Source organism: Saccopteryx leptura, chromosome 1, assembly GCF_036850995.1.
Source record: "Saccopteryx leptura isolate mSacLep1 chromosome 1, mSacLep1_pri_phased_curated, whole genome shotgun sequence".
Taxonomy (NCBI): domain Eukaryota; kingdom Metazoa; phylum Chordata; class Mammalia; order Chiroptera; family Emballonuridae; genus Saccopteryx; species Saccopteryx leptura.
Window position 1 is genome coordinate 18,085,756 of NC_089503.1, and position 14,281 is coordinate 18,100,036.

Below are 14,281 nucleotides of genomic sequence, written 5' to 3' on the forward strand. Positions count from 1 at the left end.
CTCGGCTCCCCGAAGTGCCCTGGACACAGCACCGCCACCCGCGCACTCCCTGCCCAGGGTGTCCTCCCCTGATCCACGTCCTCCCGAGTGCCCTGTTCCGTGGGAGCTCCGCCACGGGACTGTCTTGCTCACTGCTAAGGACGGTGCCTGGCGGGTCGCAGGTGCTCAGTGAATATCTGACTGGCAGCTGCGTAAGCACTGTCTCGTGAGGTACCATTATTCCCACTGCATAGATGAGAAAGCCAAGCTTTGGAGAAGAAGACTCACCCAAGGTCCCAGAACAAGCAGGTGGGAAAGTGGGCCCAGCCTAAGTCTCCTGGGAATCCCAGCCACTGAGGTGGGCAGGGGCCCCTGCCACCCACAGCCCCTGCCCGGGCCCCAGCTGACCCACCCGGTCAGTGGCACCCTCATCACGCTCCTCAGGCCCCGCCTCGGGGTTGGGCTCCGCGCGCAGGTCCCAGCGGTCCAGCTGCACCACGTTCCCCTCCTCCACGTGGGACAGGATCTTGGACACGGGCTCATCTGTGTAGCCCTGGCGGGAGGGAGCAGAAACTGAGCCCTTGCTCGGGACAGGCCTCTCCCACCACACAGCCCACTCCCAGTGGTCCCGCCTCCGGTGGGCTCTCACCCCGCCCCAGTTGAGGGTACGGGCCAAATCGTTGCCAGTGCCCAGGGGCAGGATGGCAACAGGCGGCGGCGGCTTTAAGCGCAGCTGGTCCAGGGTGGAGAGGATCCAGCCGACCTGGAGGGGCAGAGCAGAAAAGGCCAGGTCAGGCCAGTGGTGCCCGGCCCAGCCCGGCCCGGCCCGGCCCGGGTGAAGCAGGGGACTCACCGTGCCATCGCCCCCGCACGCCAGGATCCGCAGGTTGTGTACTTTGCGGTACATCTCCAGCCTGAGGTCAGGAGACAGGGACGGGTCAGGGTATGTGGACCAGACTTGGAGCTCCAGGCCAGCCTCGGCCGCTGTCCCCACAGAGCCTTGGCCAGTACTTACGCCTCCTTGGGCCCGCCCTGGCTCAGGTCAAAGACTTGTCGGGGATTGAGATACCAGAGGAAGGACTGGATGATCTTTGCACCCTGTGGGGATCAGCCAAGAGGGACAGGGAGGAGGCAGTCAGGAGTGGCGGGCAGAGGTGAGGAGCACAGGGAGAGGATGCGGGGTCCGGGCTCAATAGAGGCGAGGGGTGGAGACAGGATTAGATTTTTCTCAGGATCGCTGGGAAAGAGAGACGGGGCGGAAGTCTGACGTGGAACCCAGGGAACAGCGGTGGGCTCCTGGGGGCAGGGGAAGGGGCAGGAAGCTTGGCCCCCGCCTCCCCCGTGGCTCTGTGGAGCGGGCAGGCTGTGCGTACCTGGTTGCCGCCACTCTTGGGGTTCACAAACACCAGCAGGGGCTTCATGAGGGGGGACGGGGTGGGCCTGATGATGAAGGGTTTCCAGCGGCCCTCCTTAGAGACAGAGAGCCCGTAAGGCTCCTTCCTGTCTTGGAGGAACCTACCCCGATGCTCAGTGGTACCCCTGGGTGTCCTCATGTACCACCTCTGGGTCAGACTGTATGCTGGGCCTGGCCTTAGAGAGGCCACTCAGATCCGACTTCCCACCCTCTTCAGGGCCCCAGAGCTCAAACTGACCCACCAAAGGCTGAGCCAGTGGCATCAGCCCAGGGGCTTGTCCAGGAAACAGGCTCCTCTCTCCCGTCCCCTCCAGCTGCCCAGCTGGGCCCAGGTCTAACCTCGGGACCTTTCTTGCTGGATTTCCTCTTGAAGGAAGCTCTCTTTTTCTTCTTGCTTGCCTTGAGGGTGTTCTGCAAGGAAAGCAGGGGCACCAGGAACAAGGTGGGTGGGCTGAGGTGGCCGGCAGACCCCAGGTGTGCGTGGGTGGGTGTCAAGGGTGCAGGCGGGACTGACCTGGGGCCTGCGGGCACGGAGGATCCAGGTGGGCGGGATAACCACGGCTGCGTGGACCCCCAGGGAACATGGCTCCTCAATCTGCTGCAGCATGAAGCAGGACACCTTGCTGTGGTACTAGGGGAGGAGACACCGCTGAGCTTGGCCGAGCTGGGCACTGGGACCCCAGCCAGGGCAGCACGGGGACAGCCTGGGGGTGGGGCGAGCACCACTCACTGCTTGCTTGCACCAGGAGCAGCTGATGGCCACGATCTCCTTGCTGTGGAAGGCAAACTTCTGCTGGAAGCCCTAGGGTGGACAGGGTAGGGCGGAAAGGGTAGGGCGAACAGAGTAGGGCGGACGGGGTAGGGCAAACGGGGTAGGGTGGACAGTAGGCCGGCCAGGGTGGGGTGGACAGGTAGGGCGGACGGGGTAGAGCGGACAGGGTAGGGAGGACGGGGTAGGGCGGACGGGGTAGGGCAAACGGGGTAGGGTGGACAGTAGGCCGGCCAGGGTGGGGTGGACAGGTAGGGCGGACGGGGTAGAGCGGACAGGGTAGGGAGGACGGGGTAGGGCGGACGGGGTAGGGAGGACGAGGTAGGCCGGACGGGGTAGGGCGGACGGGGTAGGGAGGACGGGGTAGGCAGGACGGGGTAGGGAGGACGGGGTAGGGAGGACGAGGTAGGCCGGACGGGGTAGGGCGGACGGGGTAGGGAGGACGGGGTAGGGAGGACGGGGTAGGCCGGACGGGGTAGGGAGGACGAGGTAGGGCGGACGGGGTAGGGAGGACGGGGTAGGCAGGACGGGGTAGGGCGGACGGGGTAGGGAGGACGGGGTAGGGAGGACGGGGTAGGGCGGACGGGGTAGGGAGGACGGGGTAGGCAGGACGGGGTAGGGAAGATGGGGTAGGCAGGACGAGGTAGGCCGGACGGGGTAGGGAGGACGGGGTAGGCAGGACGGGGTAGGGAAGATGGGGTAGGCAGGACGGGGTAGGCCGGACGGGGTAGGGAGGACGGGGTAGGGCGGACAGGGTAGGGAGGACGGGGTAGGGAGGACGGGGTAGGCCGGACGGGGTAGGGAGGACGGGGTAGGGAGGACGGGGTAGGCAGGACGGGGTAGGGAAGATGGGGTAGGCAGGACGGGGTAGGCCGGACGGGGTAGGGAGGACGGGGTAGGGCGGACAGGGTAGGGAGGACGGGGTAGGGAGGACGGGGTAGGCCGGACGGGGTAGGGAGGACGGGGTAGGGAGGACGGGGTAGGCCGGACGGGGTAGGGAGGACGGGGTAGGCAGGACGGGGTAGGGAGGACGGGGTAGGCAGGACGGGGTAGGGAAGATGGGGTAGGCAGGACGGGGTAGGCCGGACGGGGTAGGGAGGACGGGGTAGGGCGGACAGGGTAGGGAGGACGGGGTAGGGAGGACGGGGTAGGCCGGACGGGGTAGGGAGGACGGGGTAGGGAGGACGGGGTAGGGAGGACGGGGTAGGCCGGACGGGGTAGGGAGGACGGGGTAGGGAGGACGGGGTAGGCAGGACGGGGTAGGGAGGACGGGGTAGGGCGGACGGGGTAGGGCGGACGGGGTAGGCAGGACGGGGTAGGGCGGACGGGGTAGGGAGGACGGGGTAGGCAGGACGGGGTAGGGAAGATGGGGTAGGCAGGACGGGGTAGGGAGGGCGGGGTAGGCAGGACGGGGTAGGGAGGATGGGGTAGGGAGGACGGGGTAGGCCGGACAGGGTAGGGAGAATGGGGTAGGGAGGACGGGGTAGAGCAGACAGGTAGGGCAGACAGGTAGAGCAGACAGGTAGGGCAGACAGGTAGGGCAGACAGGTAGGGTGCAGAGGTTCCATTGTCAACCTCTCCACCCAGGGAAACTGAGCACATTTTGAAAAACTAAAAACTGTAAAGTAGGCTCTTAGGGCTGGGAGGCCTGTCCCTCTGAAGTTAACTGCAAAGTGTTGGGTGTGCACTCAGGACCTGCCGGAGGGGAGCCACAGCTCGCTCCTGCCTGGCTCACACCCCTCCTTCCTGACGCAAACCCACCAGGCCCCCGGTCATTCCCGTGAGCATTCCACAACATGCATGGGGGCCCACTACACGCAGACACTGCTGGGCACTGAGAGTCAACGGGGGAAAGAAGGGCAAGGGTCCTAGAGCCTTCAGAGCCCACACGTGCTGAGGGACACAGCAAGAAGGAGACAGTGAACGAGTGAGCAGAACCACTGCGAACAGAGCTTGGGAAGAGCGCCTGCAGTCTGTCTTTGAGCCCCACTCCTCCAGGAGGGCAGGGCCCGCTGCCACTCAGCGCTCCCCCAACAGGCACTCAACAAACACCCGCTGAGCGAGGGACTAAGTCCACACTGCCGCAGAGGCCCCCTCCTGCCCTCAGAGTCCAGATGCTGCCCCAGAAGACCCCTTCCTCCCTGCTCTCCTGCTCAGCCTGGAACTGACTGTGCAGAGGACCTGGCTCAGAGTGAGCTCTGGGACTCTGCACTCTAGGGACACAGTGAAGGGCAGGCCACACTAGATACACAGCATGGAGCTCAGGAGCCACGGAGTCAGGTTCTTGGGCCTCTCACCTTCCCACAGTGCCGACACTTGCCATCCTGCCGTCGCCTGTGTACCCAGTGGTGCCGCACAAAGGTTGGCTGGTGGAGAGAAGTTTCACTGGAGTCAGTAAGGGGTGGGGAGACAAGCCCTGAGCATGGCCTGTACCCCTTAGGATATTTGTGATGAGAAGTGGGGCTGCAGGAAGCTTCCCACAGTCCTGTGCGTGAGATACAGGGCCCAGGGCAGGGTGAAGGCTCAGAGGAGAGGCTCCTGGAGGCAGGCAGCACCCCGCCCTTCTGCAGGCAGGGCCAGTCCGACCCTCCCGCTTTGTGACCTCAACCCTTGCACCTAGCTGGGTCCCAGAGCAATCTAGGAAGAGCTGAGCCCTCTGGTGGCACTTGAGAGACACTGCAGAGAGGTTCACTCAGGAAAGTTGGGGTTTCCTTGCCCTTAACTACCTTGGGTACTTACTTCACGGACGTTCCTGGAGCCCGATTCACGGAAGGATGGCTTACAACGGAAATTTATCTGTGAAAGGTTACAGTGACCACCAGAATGTCAGAACATCTCTTCAGGGTTAGGCATATGACCACTCCCTGAAGTAAAGGGTCACTCAGAGTTATCTTTGCAAGGTAGGGATGGTTCCAAATTGTCCTAGGAGCCCTCAGAACACGAGACACCACCTCTGAAGTCTGCTGCCTCCTGCCTCCTCTGCACTAGCCAGAAAAAAATCTATCTCTGCCCAGGATCGTGGGAAGGGGGCGAGACAGGGAGTTTCCTGTCTGCTTCCCCCACTAAAACGGCACCATGCTTCCCTCCTAGCTCCTTCCTTGACCTCCAGCACTCCCAGCTGAGGCGCCTGCAGGCTCGTGCTGACTGGTCCTGGGAGACCTTTAGCTAATCTGTGGAACCCTGGTTTGACTTTTCACTTTAGGTGGTGGTGCCAATCTGTAATGCCTGGGCTGCATTTGCTTCTCTTTCCCTAACTCCCTGTGTCAGCCTTAGTTAGCAAAGTCATAGGAAAGCTTCATTCTACAAGTCAGAGGCTGGAGCACACAGCCCACGTTTGCCGGGTCCGTGCCGTACTCGGTCATTCAGGCTGCCCCGTGTGCTGGCCCAGGTTTCTGCTACCTGGTGGTCCTGATAGGCCGCGGCAGCCCTCCTCCCTGCCTGGGTCCTCCTGCCCGGTGTCCCTGTTACCTCCCTATAGACGCACTGGGCCCAGCCGACCCCCCCACCCCCACCCCGCAGACACACTGTGGACAATGAACTCTGGGAAAAGGTCTCCACAGTAGCAGTGTATAGGGGCAGAGCCAGGCTTAGGGACTACACAGGACTGGGCCAGCCACAGCTGAGGTATGAAGCTTCAGCAGGGCAATGGCCCTTTCTAAGTGTCAGGCTGGACACTGAAAAAATGGTGTCAATGCCGTCATTTAATTCCTCCTGTTGAGTAACAGTCAGTGTGCCCCCCTCTGGGCGTGGGGATACAGCAGCTAATCAAGGGTGGAGCCAGGATTCAAATGTGGGCATTTCAGCTCGAGGGTCCTTGCTCTTCACCACCACGCATGCTGGGGCATGCCTGGCAGGTGATGCCTGTGTAACGTACGTGTGTGCAGACATATGTGTGCACTCTGAGAGGGCTTCTGCACCCAAAGGGGAAGGGTGGGAAGAGGTGAGTAGCCACACTCACCTTCTCCAGCTGTTCAATGCAGGGCGTGTGCACCACAATCTTGCAGGCTGCACACTTCCTCCGGGGCACTGATTTCTGCTGTGGGAAAAAGGGGGGCCCCCGAGGCACAGCTAACTCCACCCAGGAGGCTGCTCCGAGGGCAGGCAGGGAAATCCTTGCCTCTGCCCTAGCGCACCTGCCCTCTGGGAGTACCAGGAACCCCCACTATTGACTCCTGGCATGAGGACACAGCTCTCATTCCTCTCACCATCCTCAGGGAGCCCAGAGCAGAGGTGCTCAGGTGAGAGAGAGCCTTGTTCCCACCTTTCCCTGGAAGGGCGGCAGCTGTCCAGCCAGCAGGGGTCAGCTTCAGCTTATAGGTTTCTAGATCGGGCTCCACCACCAGGGGGCAGCGTGCTGCACACAGCTCACTCACCAGCATCTTAGCTACACAGTACTGCTCCCCCACATAGCAGAAGTCCCCGGAAACATTGGTCTCGAACCAGATGTGTTCCCCATAGGTCGCCGACTCCTAAACCATAGGATAAGCGTTCTCAGTGCACACCTGCTGCCCAACTCACCAGTCAGCTCCTGCCCTGGCCCATCAACCCTCTCTCCCACGGCAAACCTGCTCCAGCCACCTGAATCTACTTTGCTCCACTCTGTTTTCTCCACTCTCTCTACTCTTGAAGACCTGCTCAAACATGGCCACCCCAGGAGGTGTGCCCCTAACCCCATAGGCCCAAGGGCTCCTCTGGCAGCTGCCCACAGTACCTCCACTCCCAACTGCTCTGTGGCCCACAGCCCGGTGGGGACTGGTGCCCATCTGCCCCTCCAGCACCAAGCCACTCACGCTCCAGTCCACAGTGCTCCGGATCTGCCGCTCTGGCTCACCGCACGGGGCCCCGGGAGCAGGCGGAGGGGGTGCCAGGTGCTGAAGGCCCGACTTGGTGATGGCTTTCCTATAAAAAAAGGAGACAGCTGAAGCCAGCTGAGCACTTGGCGACTCTGCTTCCTTCCCTCCCCAACCTAGACCTCTGCCTTCAATGTGACCTCAACCCAAGGCCAGGACAGGGATAGCAATAGGGAGAGTAGAGGACTGCTCCCACTGTCACCAGGAGCCCAAGGCTCGGAGAGAATTTCTGCACGAGAAAGCCTTCCTCACAGCCCTTCTAGGGTACAATGTTCCAAAGCAGGGTGCCTCAGGCCAGGCAGGGCCTCAAGGCCCGTGTCCCCCACGCCAGCCTCCCTGGAGGCCGTGCCACTCACCCTGCCAGCTGCGGCTATACCTACGCAAGCAGGGCGCTCCAGGCCTGGGGTCCAGCCGACTTGCGCCGCAGGGCTACCTGGCGCCTGCGAGAGAGTGGGCGCACACGGGCGGGCAGCAGGGGGCTAGCTGTGGTGCCTGCGGCTCTGGGGCCCCCAGGTCCAGGGTGCTGGCCCGAGGGGCGCTGCTGGCTGAGGCGCCGATAGCAACCGTGCAGGCCCCAGAGAGCATGGTCATACACCACATCAGCAGGGAGCAGGTGGGAGGAGGCTCGGTGCCCACGTAGGCAACGGGGCACAGGCAGCAGGGCCCAGGCACCCTGGTGAGGGGGTGGCCCTGGTTTCTTGGTGCCTCGCTGGTCAGCACTCAATGCTGCAACTGTCACATCCTCCTCCTGGACCCCCTCCTCTTCCTTCTCCTCATCCACCAGCCCGGCCAACAGCAGAGGTGCACCCAGGAGCTGAGCCCCAACAATGGCGGGCTGTGGGTGGGGCCCCTCATCCACGATGAAGCGGGGGTTGTGGGCGGGCGGCGCGGTGCTGGAGCGGCGGCGGTTGGTGCCCCGGGGCCGCATCCCGCAGCCCAGGAGGCAGCCCTGGGGCTGTGCGCTGGAGCGGCGCCGCTGTGCCAGCGAGGCAGAGGCCTGCCCGGCAGGTGAGCGGCGCCGGGCCTTGCCCGTCGGCAGCCCCACACCATTGGGCCTCCGCTGTCCCTCTCCAGGACCTGGCGCCTTCCACTGGAAGTGTCTCCTAAAAAATGTCTCCATGCAGGGATAGGCAGGTGCCTGTTGGGCACAGAGACCAGGAGTATCATGAGCTGGGCTGGGCCATGTCCCATCCTGTGCCCTGAGCCCAGTCACAGCCTTGGCCCTTTGAGCAGAGAAGAGACACCTGGCAGGGGAGTGGGGACTATGGCCACTGACTCAGGCCCTTAGGGTGTCTGAGGGAACCAGAGCATCCTCGGGGAACCCACACTTCCCACTACTGGGAACACTGGTGCTCTCCCCAGGTACACGTCCAGGCTGCCCCGGGAAGAATGGGCAGGAGGGGGCTTCCAGTTACTCATCCTGTCTTCCCAGGCCAGGCACCTTAACTCACAAAGTCCTGGTCTAAAGGACTGTGACTCTAGCCTGAAGCTGATGGAAAAGAAGGCAGAAGAACACGGATGCGTAGTGTCCTGGGCTCCAGTCCGGGGTTGGCCTGGGCCGGCTGAGGGGTACAGGGGAAGGCTTTCCCTCTCGGCAGGTCTTTGGCCACCAACAAGCCCCTGGTTAGATTTAGGTATCCCCTCATGGGACATGGCACAGACCAAGTCATGATAATAAAACAAGGCTCTCCAAAAAGAAACTCCATCCTGATGAGACTCCCTGACTCAGTCCCAGTCTCAGGGTCAGACTGTGGCAGCTAGGAACGAAGAGTGTCTGACACCTGCCTCTGGGAAAGGACCCTGGACAAGGCCCTCAGAGAACTGGAGAGGCAGCTGCAGAGAAAGAAGCCACCCTAGCGGTCATGGTGGAGGGGGCGCTCTGTACTGGGAAGCCAAGAGAAAAGCCTTCTGGGTTTGGGTTGTGCACATGTCTATTATCTCCGAGGAGCTGACAGTAAGAACTTTCCTGAAATTACGCTGCTCTGTCTCACTCTGAGGCACAGCACAGACATCCCATGTGCACTGGGTGACATCTGAAAACCCTTCCAGCTCTGCCTGTGAACTGTACCTTTTCCTAATGCTAGAAGCCCCACTTCACAATTTCAAACACTGAGCTACCCTGAGCCACCCCCAGGGAGGCAGGACCCTTAGCAACCATCCTTGCTCAAACCATCCTCCCTTGACCTGTCCTGGACACGGGCTCTGCTTCCTCTGCCAGCTCGCCTGCCCTAGCCACCCCTTCTTCACAGACCACTGGGATCACCCGGGCCCTTGCCTCTCCCTAACAGTGCACGAGTGGCACAAAGCATGGCATTGTTTCAGAAGGGCGATGCCTCCGGAGTGCCCAGGGATGCCTGTGTCCCTCCATCACGTGCCTGTGCCCTCAGCCACAGGGAGGTCTGAGTCACGGCCCTGAGACACCTGCTTGGGGCTGACAGGAGAAGTACTTTTGTCTGCTGAGGGCCTGGCAGAAGTTAGGCATCGTGGGTGGGAGCCCTGGACAAACGGTGGAAAACGCTGGATTTGAGGAGTCAGACCTGGCTACATGTCTAGCACCTACTCCTCCCGCCCGCCTATTCACCCACTCACTCTTTGATTTGCTACTGCCCTGTGGGTCTGGGCAGGCAGTGTCAGGCCAGAGCCCTGGAAGGGTACAGGGGTACTGAGGAGAGGCAGACTGGGGCAGCCTGAGCTCCTGTGATCGGTGAGCAGTGCAGGCAGCCATGCCTGGGGAGGCAGTGTTCGAGATAACCTGGCTTGAGCTCTCTGCCCATTACTGTGCCAGCCCCTGCGGTGACAGGGCAAAGGGCAGGCGGCGAGCTCTGTGGGCAGAGAGCTCTTGGCGGCCTCCTAAAACGAGTATCATCCCAGCTAACGCTTACTGAGTGCCCATGTATGTCAGACACTGTGATGAGCCCTTATAAACACATATATCATTTTATAAACCACAGCAACCCTAAAAGAATAGGTACTGTTTCATGCCACGTTCCTGATGGGAAACTGGGGCTCGGAGAACTAACTTGCCTGAAGTCCACAGCTAGTCAGTGCAGTCAATGCTGGAACCCAAGTCTACCTGAAGGTAAAGCCTGCCTCCCGGAGATGCAGTGGGAGGAAGGTCTCTCCTCTTGGCCACAGAGGCTGGGACTAAGTAGAATGGGGTAGGAAAGGGAATCAGAATGGCCCCCTGTACTATGTAACGGGCCCTAGGTTAAGCACCTGTATGTACCATCTCATCTGATCCAGTCACAAGCCCGAGGCAGGCAGGACCAATGGCTCCATTACAGAGAAGAGGAAACTGAGGCTGGAAGAGGTGCAGTAATATGCCCCAGGTCACACAGCCAATAAACGGCAGAACTGGGGCCAGAACCCGTCCGCCTGACTCGGTCCGCTCTGCACCCGGGAAGAGGAGGCTGGCGGCGCAGCTGCCCACTGCTGCCTGGGCACTGATCTGCCAGCACTCCCCCGGGGTGTCAGCTTTCCCCGTTCGTCTGGTCAGGCTGCCCTGTGACAGCTGCCCAGCCTGGAGATTAGTCACCCGGACACACCACCTGATGCTAGTGTCACCCAGAAAACAAAAGGCCACAGTCAGTGGGGGGCGTGGGGGAGGTGCTGCAGGCGCTCTGCGGGCAGTGGTGAGGGCTGTGCCCTGCCTGCTGCCCTGGACCCACACTGACAAGAGGGGCCAGGAGGAAGAGGTCCCCTGCACACAGCACCTCACACCACGGGGCAGCTCGCAGGTGCCCCCACAGCACTCTGACCCACACACTGCCGGGCAGCCCTGAGTCCACATCTGTCCAGGAGTGTCCTCAGCTATCCGATGGTGCAGTCACTCCGAGTGGGGAGCAAGGCAGGCCAAGCCAGTGTGTGACCATGTGCAAGTCCCCTCATAGGCCTCAGTTTCCTTATTTGTCCAAGGAGGCTGTTAGACTGGCTGATCTGACATTTTAGGACAAGCTCTCCTTGCCAGGCCCAAGCCTCTAGGCTCCTAATGTCCCCTCCCCCCCAGAAGCCACGCTTCCTGTTCCTCTGGTCTCCATAGAAACCTCTGTCCTCTGGTCAGCAATTGCCTGACTCCTGACTTCCTAACTGCTGAGGCTTCTGCTGGGTCTGTCAGAAGCCTGGCCTGGCCTCCGGCCTGCCCCAGCCTCCGCCCCGCCTGGACCTGGAGCCCGTTCCCACGGCCTAGCTCTGAGCTGCAGCATCTCACTCGCGTTCAGCAGAGCGGGGGAGGCCCCACACGGTGCTGACACCAAGAGCACAGCAAACGGGCTGCCCCTCAGCCTCCCAGCGGGAGGCCTGAGGCAGCCTGTCACCCCCAGAGGGCACAGGATGGGAAAGGACTCAGGGGCCCCATCGACCTCCAGCTGGCTGTTGGGGGCCTGAGGACACAGGATGCTAGGAGAACGTGCCCAGCCACAGCGGAGTCCAGCCGGCCGTGCACCTTGATGAAAGGAGTGAGGCTTCAGGCAGCTGAGCGCTGGCAGCTGCCAGCAGGGAGTGAGTGGCGTGAGTGCCCCACTAGAAAGGACAGGCCTCTGGGCCTCCCAGCCCAGACTGACATTCTATGTTAGTTTCAAGTGGAAAAGCCCAAAGGTTTTGAAACCCTGTATCTGCCATTGCTTTCCTGGGCTGATCAAGTAAACTTCTGAGTCTCAATGTTCTCATTTGCAAAATGGGATGACAGCGCTGCGTTCAGAAGGCTGGCGTAAGGGACACTCTTGAGATGATGGCATAAGGCACCTGATGATATGATACCTGGCAGAAAGTGGGGACCTGGCAGAGCCCACACCCACAGCAGACACCAGCATGTGGATCGTGCCACCTCCTGGGGTTTGTCTCTGCCCACGGTGGGAGGGAGCCCAGAAAGGGAAGCAGGAGTGCCCTGGACGGCCACCACCCACCGTATGAGGAACAGAGCCTGGCAGCCAGAGCCACCTGAGTGTCTGCTGATTCTGCAAGGACTGTCCTCTGCCCCTGGTAACAGCCTGGCCCTCAGGGACTCCACTCCTCTGCCTCCAGAGGTGCTGGCACAAAGCTCTGTGGGATTCAGCCAGAGTGCCCACTCCATGCTGTGGGCAGGCCCGTTCCCAGCAGCCGCTCTGGCCACTCTGTTACTGGATGGGGACAGCTGGAAGGGAGGCCTGTCCAGGGGCTGGTGAGGCAGGGTCCACCTTCCCCACCTCTACCCACTAAGGGGATCCTGCCCAAAATAAAACAAAACAAAAATGCCCAGTGGGGAGCAGGTGGGCTTGTATGGTAAAGGAGGCAACCAGGCTGGCCACGGTTCCCTCTGCCAGTCCGCCCGCTGGGGGCAGGAGGGGCCTCCCTCTCCCTCTCTATCAGCTTCAGGAGCCTTCTTAGGGATGGGGGTGCCTGGGCCCACCCTGCCCCACCTCTCCCCAGGCCCACCTAGACAGATGCAGGAGGGAGGAAACAAGGAAGGCGGGGTTGGGGAGCCCCCTTTGACCTGATCTGAAGGCAGGGCAGCAGGCACGAGGTGGGCCAGCGGGCGGGCTGGGTCCCCGGGAGCAGGCAGCCCTGGCTCTGGCTGCAGCTCCAGGCTGCCGGTCTCTGGCTGAGCAAGTCCTAGTTTGGAGAGTGAGCCGCTGTGGCTGCTCCTCTGTACCCTCCCCCTCGCCGCCCTCCTCCCCCCTGCCTAGGACAGCCGTTATGAAAATAACCCCATTGGTAACCGACTGCACTTCCTCTCCCAGTGGTGGCTCCAGGCCCTGCAGTTCGCAGGCAGGCTGCTGGCTGGTGAGCGGAGCGGACGGGGCTCACAGACTCACACACACTCACTCACACACACATAAACAAACGCATGAACCTTGCCTCCTGGCTTCCCTTCCCAGAGTCCCAGAGCCATACAGAGTGACAGCCTCCCCTCCACCAGGTCCAGCACAGCCCTGGCCTCAGCTCTGGGGAAGGAGAGTTGGGGGGTGGGGCAGGCTCCCAGTCTGCCACCTACGGCCTCTCCCACACTGGACAGGATTTCTGCAGTCTGGGGAAAGCATCTGAGATAGTTAAGCACTGGCTCCAGACAAAGAAACCCCACAAAAATAAATATCTGTTGAGTTCTTCACAACTTATAAAGCACTTTTTTATAAACATTATCAGATGGGAGGCTTATAATTCCCTTGTGAGGACTGTGAGGACGGCAGTGTGGTCCCAGCTAAACAGGACACCAGAGAGTCGCAGAGGCCGGTGACGGCCAACAGCTCAGAAGTGGCTAAGCTGGGGCTCCTCACCTGGGTCCCCAAGGCCCGCTGAGGGTCCTGTCCGAGCTGCCCTGGCTGGTGTCCAGGAGAGGCCAGCACATGGCACACTCATCCTGCCCAGAACGCCACCACCCTTGACATTCCTAGCTCCCTCCCACTTCCTAGTCCCAGGACCCTGACTGACACTCGTAAAAATTACTGAAGATCCCCAAAAGGTTTTGTGTATGTAGGTTACAGCTATTAACCTTGACCATATCAGAAATTAAAACAGGAATGTTTAAAATATTTATTAATTTGTTTAAAAACAATAATCCCATTACGTTAAATAAACTTTTATGAGAAATAAACTATATTTTCTAAAACAAAAACATTAGTGAGAAGGGTGGCACGTTTTAATTTCTGCGAATCTCTTTAATGTCTGCTTCAACAGAAGACAGCTGGGTTCTCACATCTGCCTCTGTCGGGAATCTGTTATGATGTTGCTTTGGTCAAAGTATATGAAGGCAATTCTGTCTCACAGTGACATGTAGTTAGAAAAGGAAGGAGTATTTTAATAGCCCTTTCAAGCAATTTTGGATATTCTTCTTTGCTACATCAAAATATGACAAGTGGTAGTTTCTTAAAGGTTAGTTAGTGGCTATGTGGAATGTGAAACCATACCAATGAACTTTTCACTGGTCTACCTATTCTGAATTTTACAATATCAAGCATCAGTCAGTGGAAAATATTGCTTTAATGAGTGATGAAGATCTTCCAAATGTTGACACATTTCATTATACAGTATAAAAAAAATCACACCTGCTACCATCATGACTGCTCTCATTAGAAAACTCTGTAAGTTCTTGGTAGCTAGCTGTCAGCCTCTAGATAGTGGATACAAGGTTTCCAAACATCTAATTGTTGCTCAAAAGCTTACATTTTATCATTAGCAACAAATACAGATACTTTTTTTTCCAAATACAGATACTTTTTTGAAGTGACAAGCTCACTTCATTCATTTTGAGAAAATGTCTGCCAAATACCCAACTCTGAAGAGTTTTGTCTGTCAGAT

General features: G+C 59.9%; 1 protein-coding gene across 8 annotated transcripts in view; it reads right to left on the reverse strand.

The window, feature by feature from the left end:
• Positions 1-14,281, reverse strand: part of DGKZ (diacylglycerol kinase zeta) — a 44,294-nt gene that overhangs the window by 6,669 nt on the left and 23,344 nt on the right. For 3 of the 8 annotated variants that reach the window (XM_066362470.1, XM_066362486.1, XM_066362493.1), the window contains exons 2-14: positions 6,953-7,061; positions 6,536-6,631; positions 6,121-6,198; positions 4,902-4,958; positions 4,460-4,528; positions 2,124-2,195; positions 1,908-2,024; positions 1,733-1,804; positions 1,353-1,448; positions 995-1,077; positions 833-893; positions 629-742; positions 392-532 (exon numbers count right to left, since the gene is read on the reverse strand). In XM_066362470.1, coding sequence (XP_066218567.1) covers positions 392-532; positions 629-742; positions 833-893; positions 995-1,077; positions 1,353-1,448; positions 1,733-1,804; positions 1,908-2,024; positions 2,124-2,195; positions 4,460-4,528; positions 4,902-4,958; positions 6,121-6,198; positions 6,536-6,631; positions 6,953-7,061 — 1,165 coding nt within the window. Of the gene's footprint in view, positions 1-391; positions 533-628; positions 743-832; positions 894-994; positions 1,078-1,352; positions 1,449-1,732; positions 1,805-1,907; positions 2,025-2,123; positions 2,196-4,459; positions 4,529-4,901; positions 4,959-6,120; positions 6,199-6,535; positions 6,632-6,952; positions 7,062-7,392; positions 8,151-12,479; positions 12,591-14,281 lie in introns of those variants that run through there. The other 5 variants (XM_066362478.1, XM_066362502.1, XM_066362461.1 and 2 more) reach the window with 4 other exon arrangements.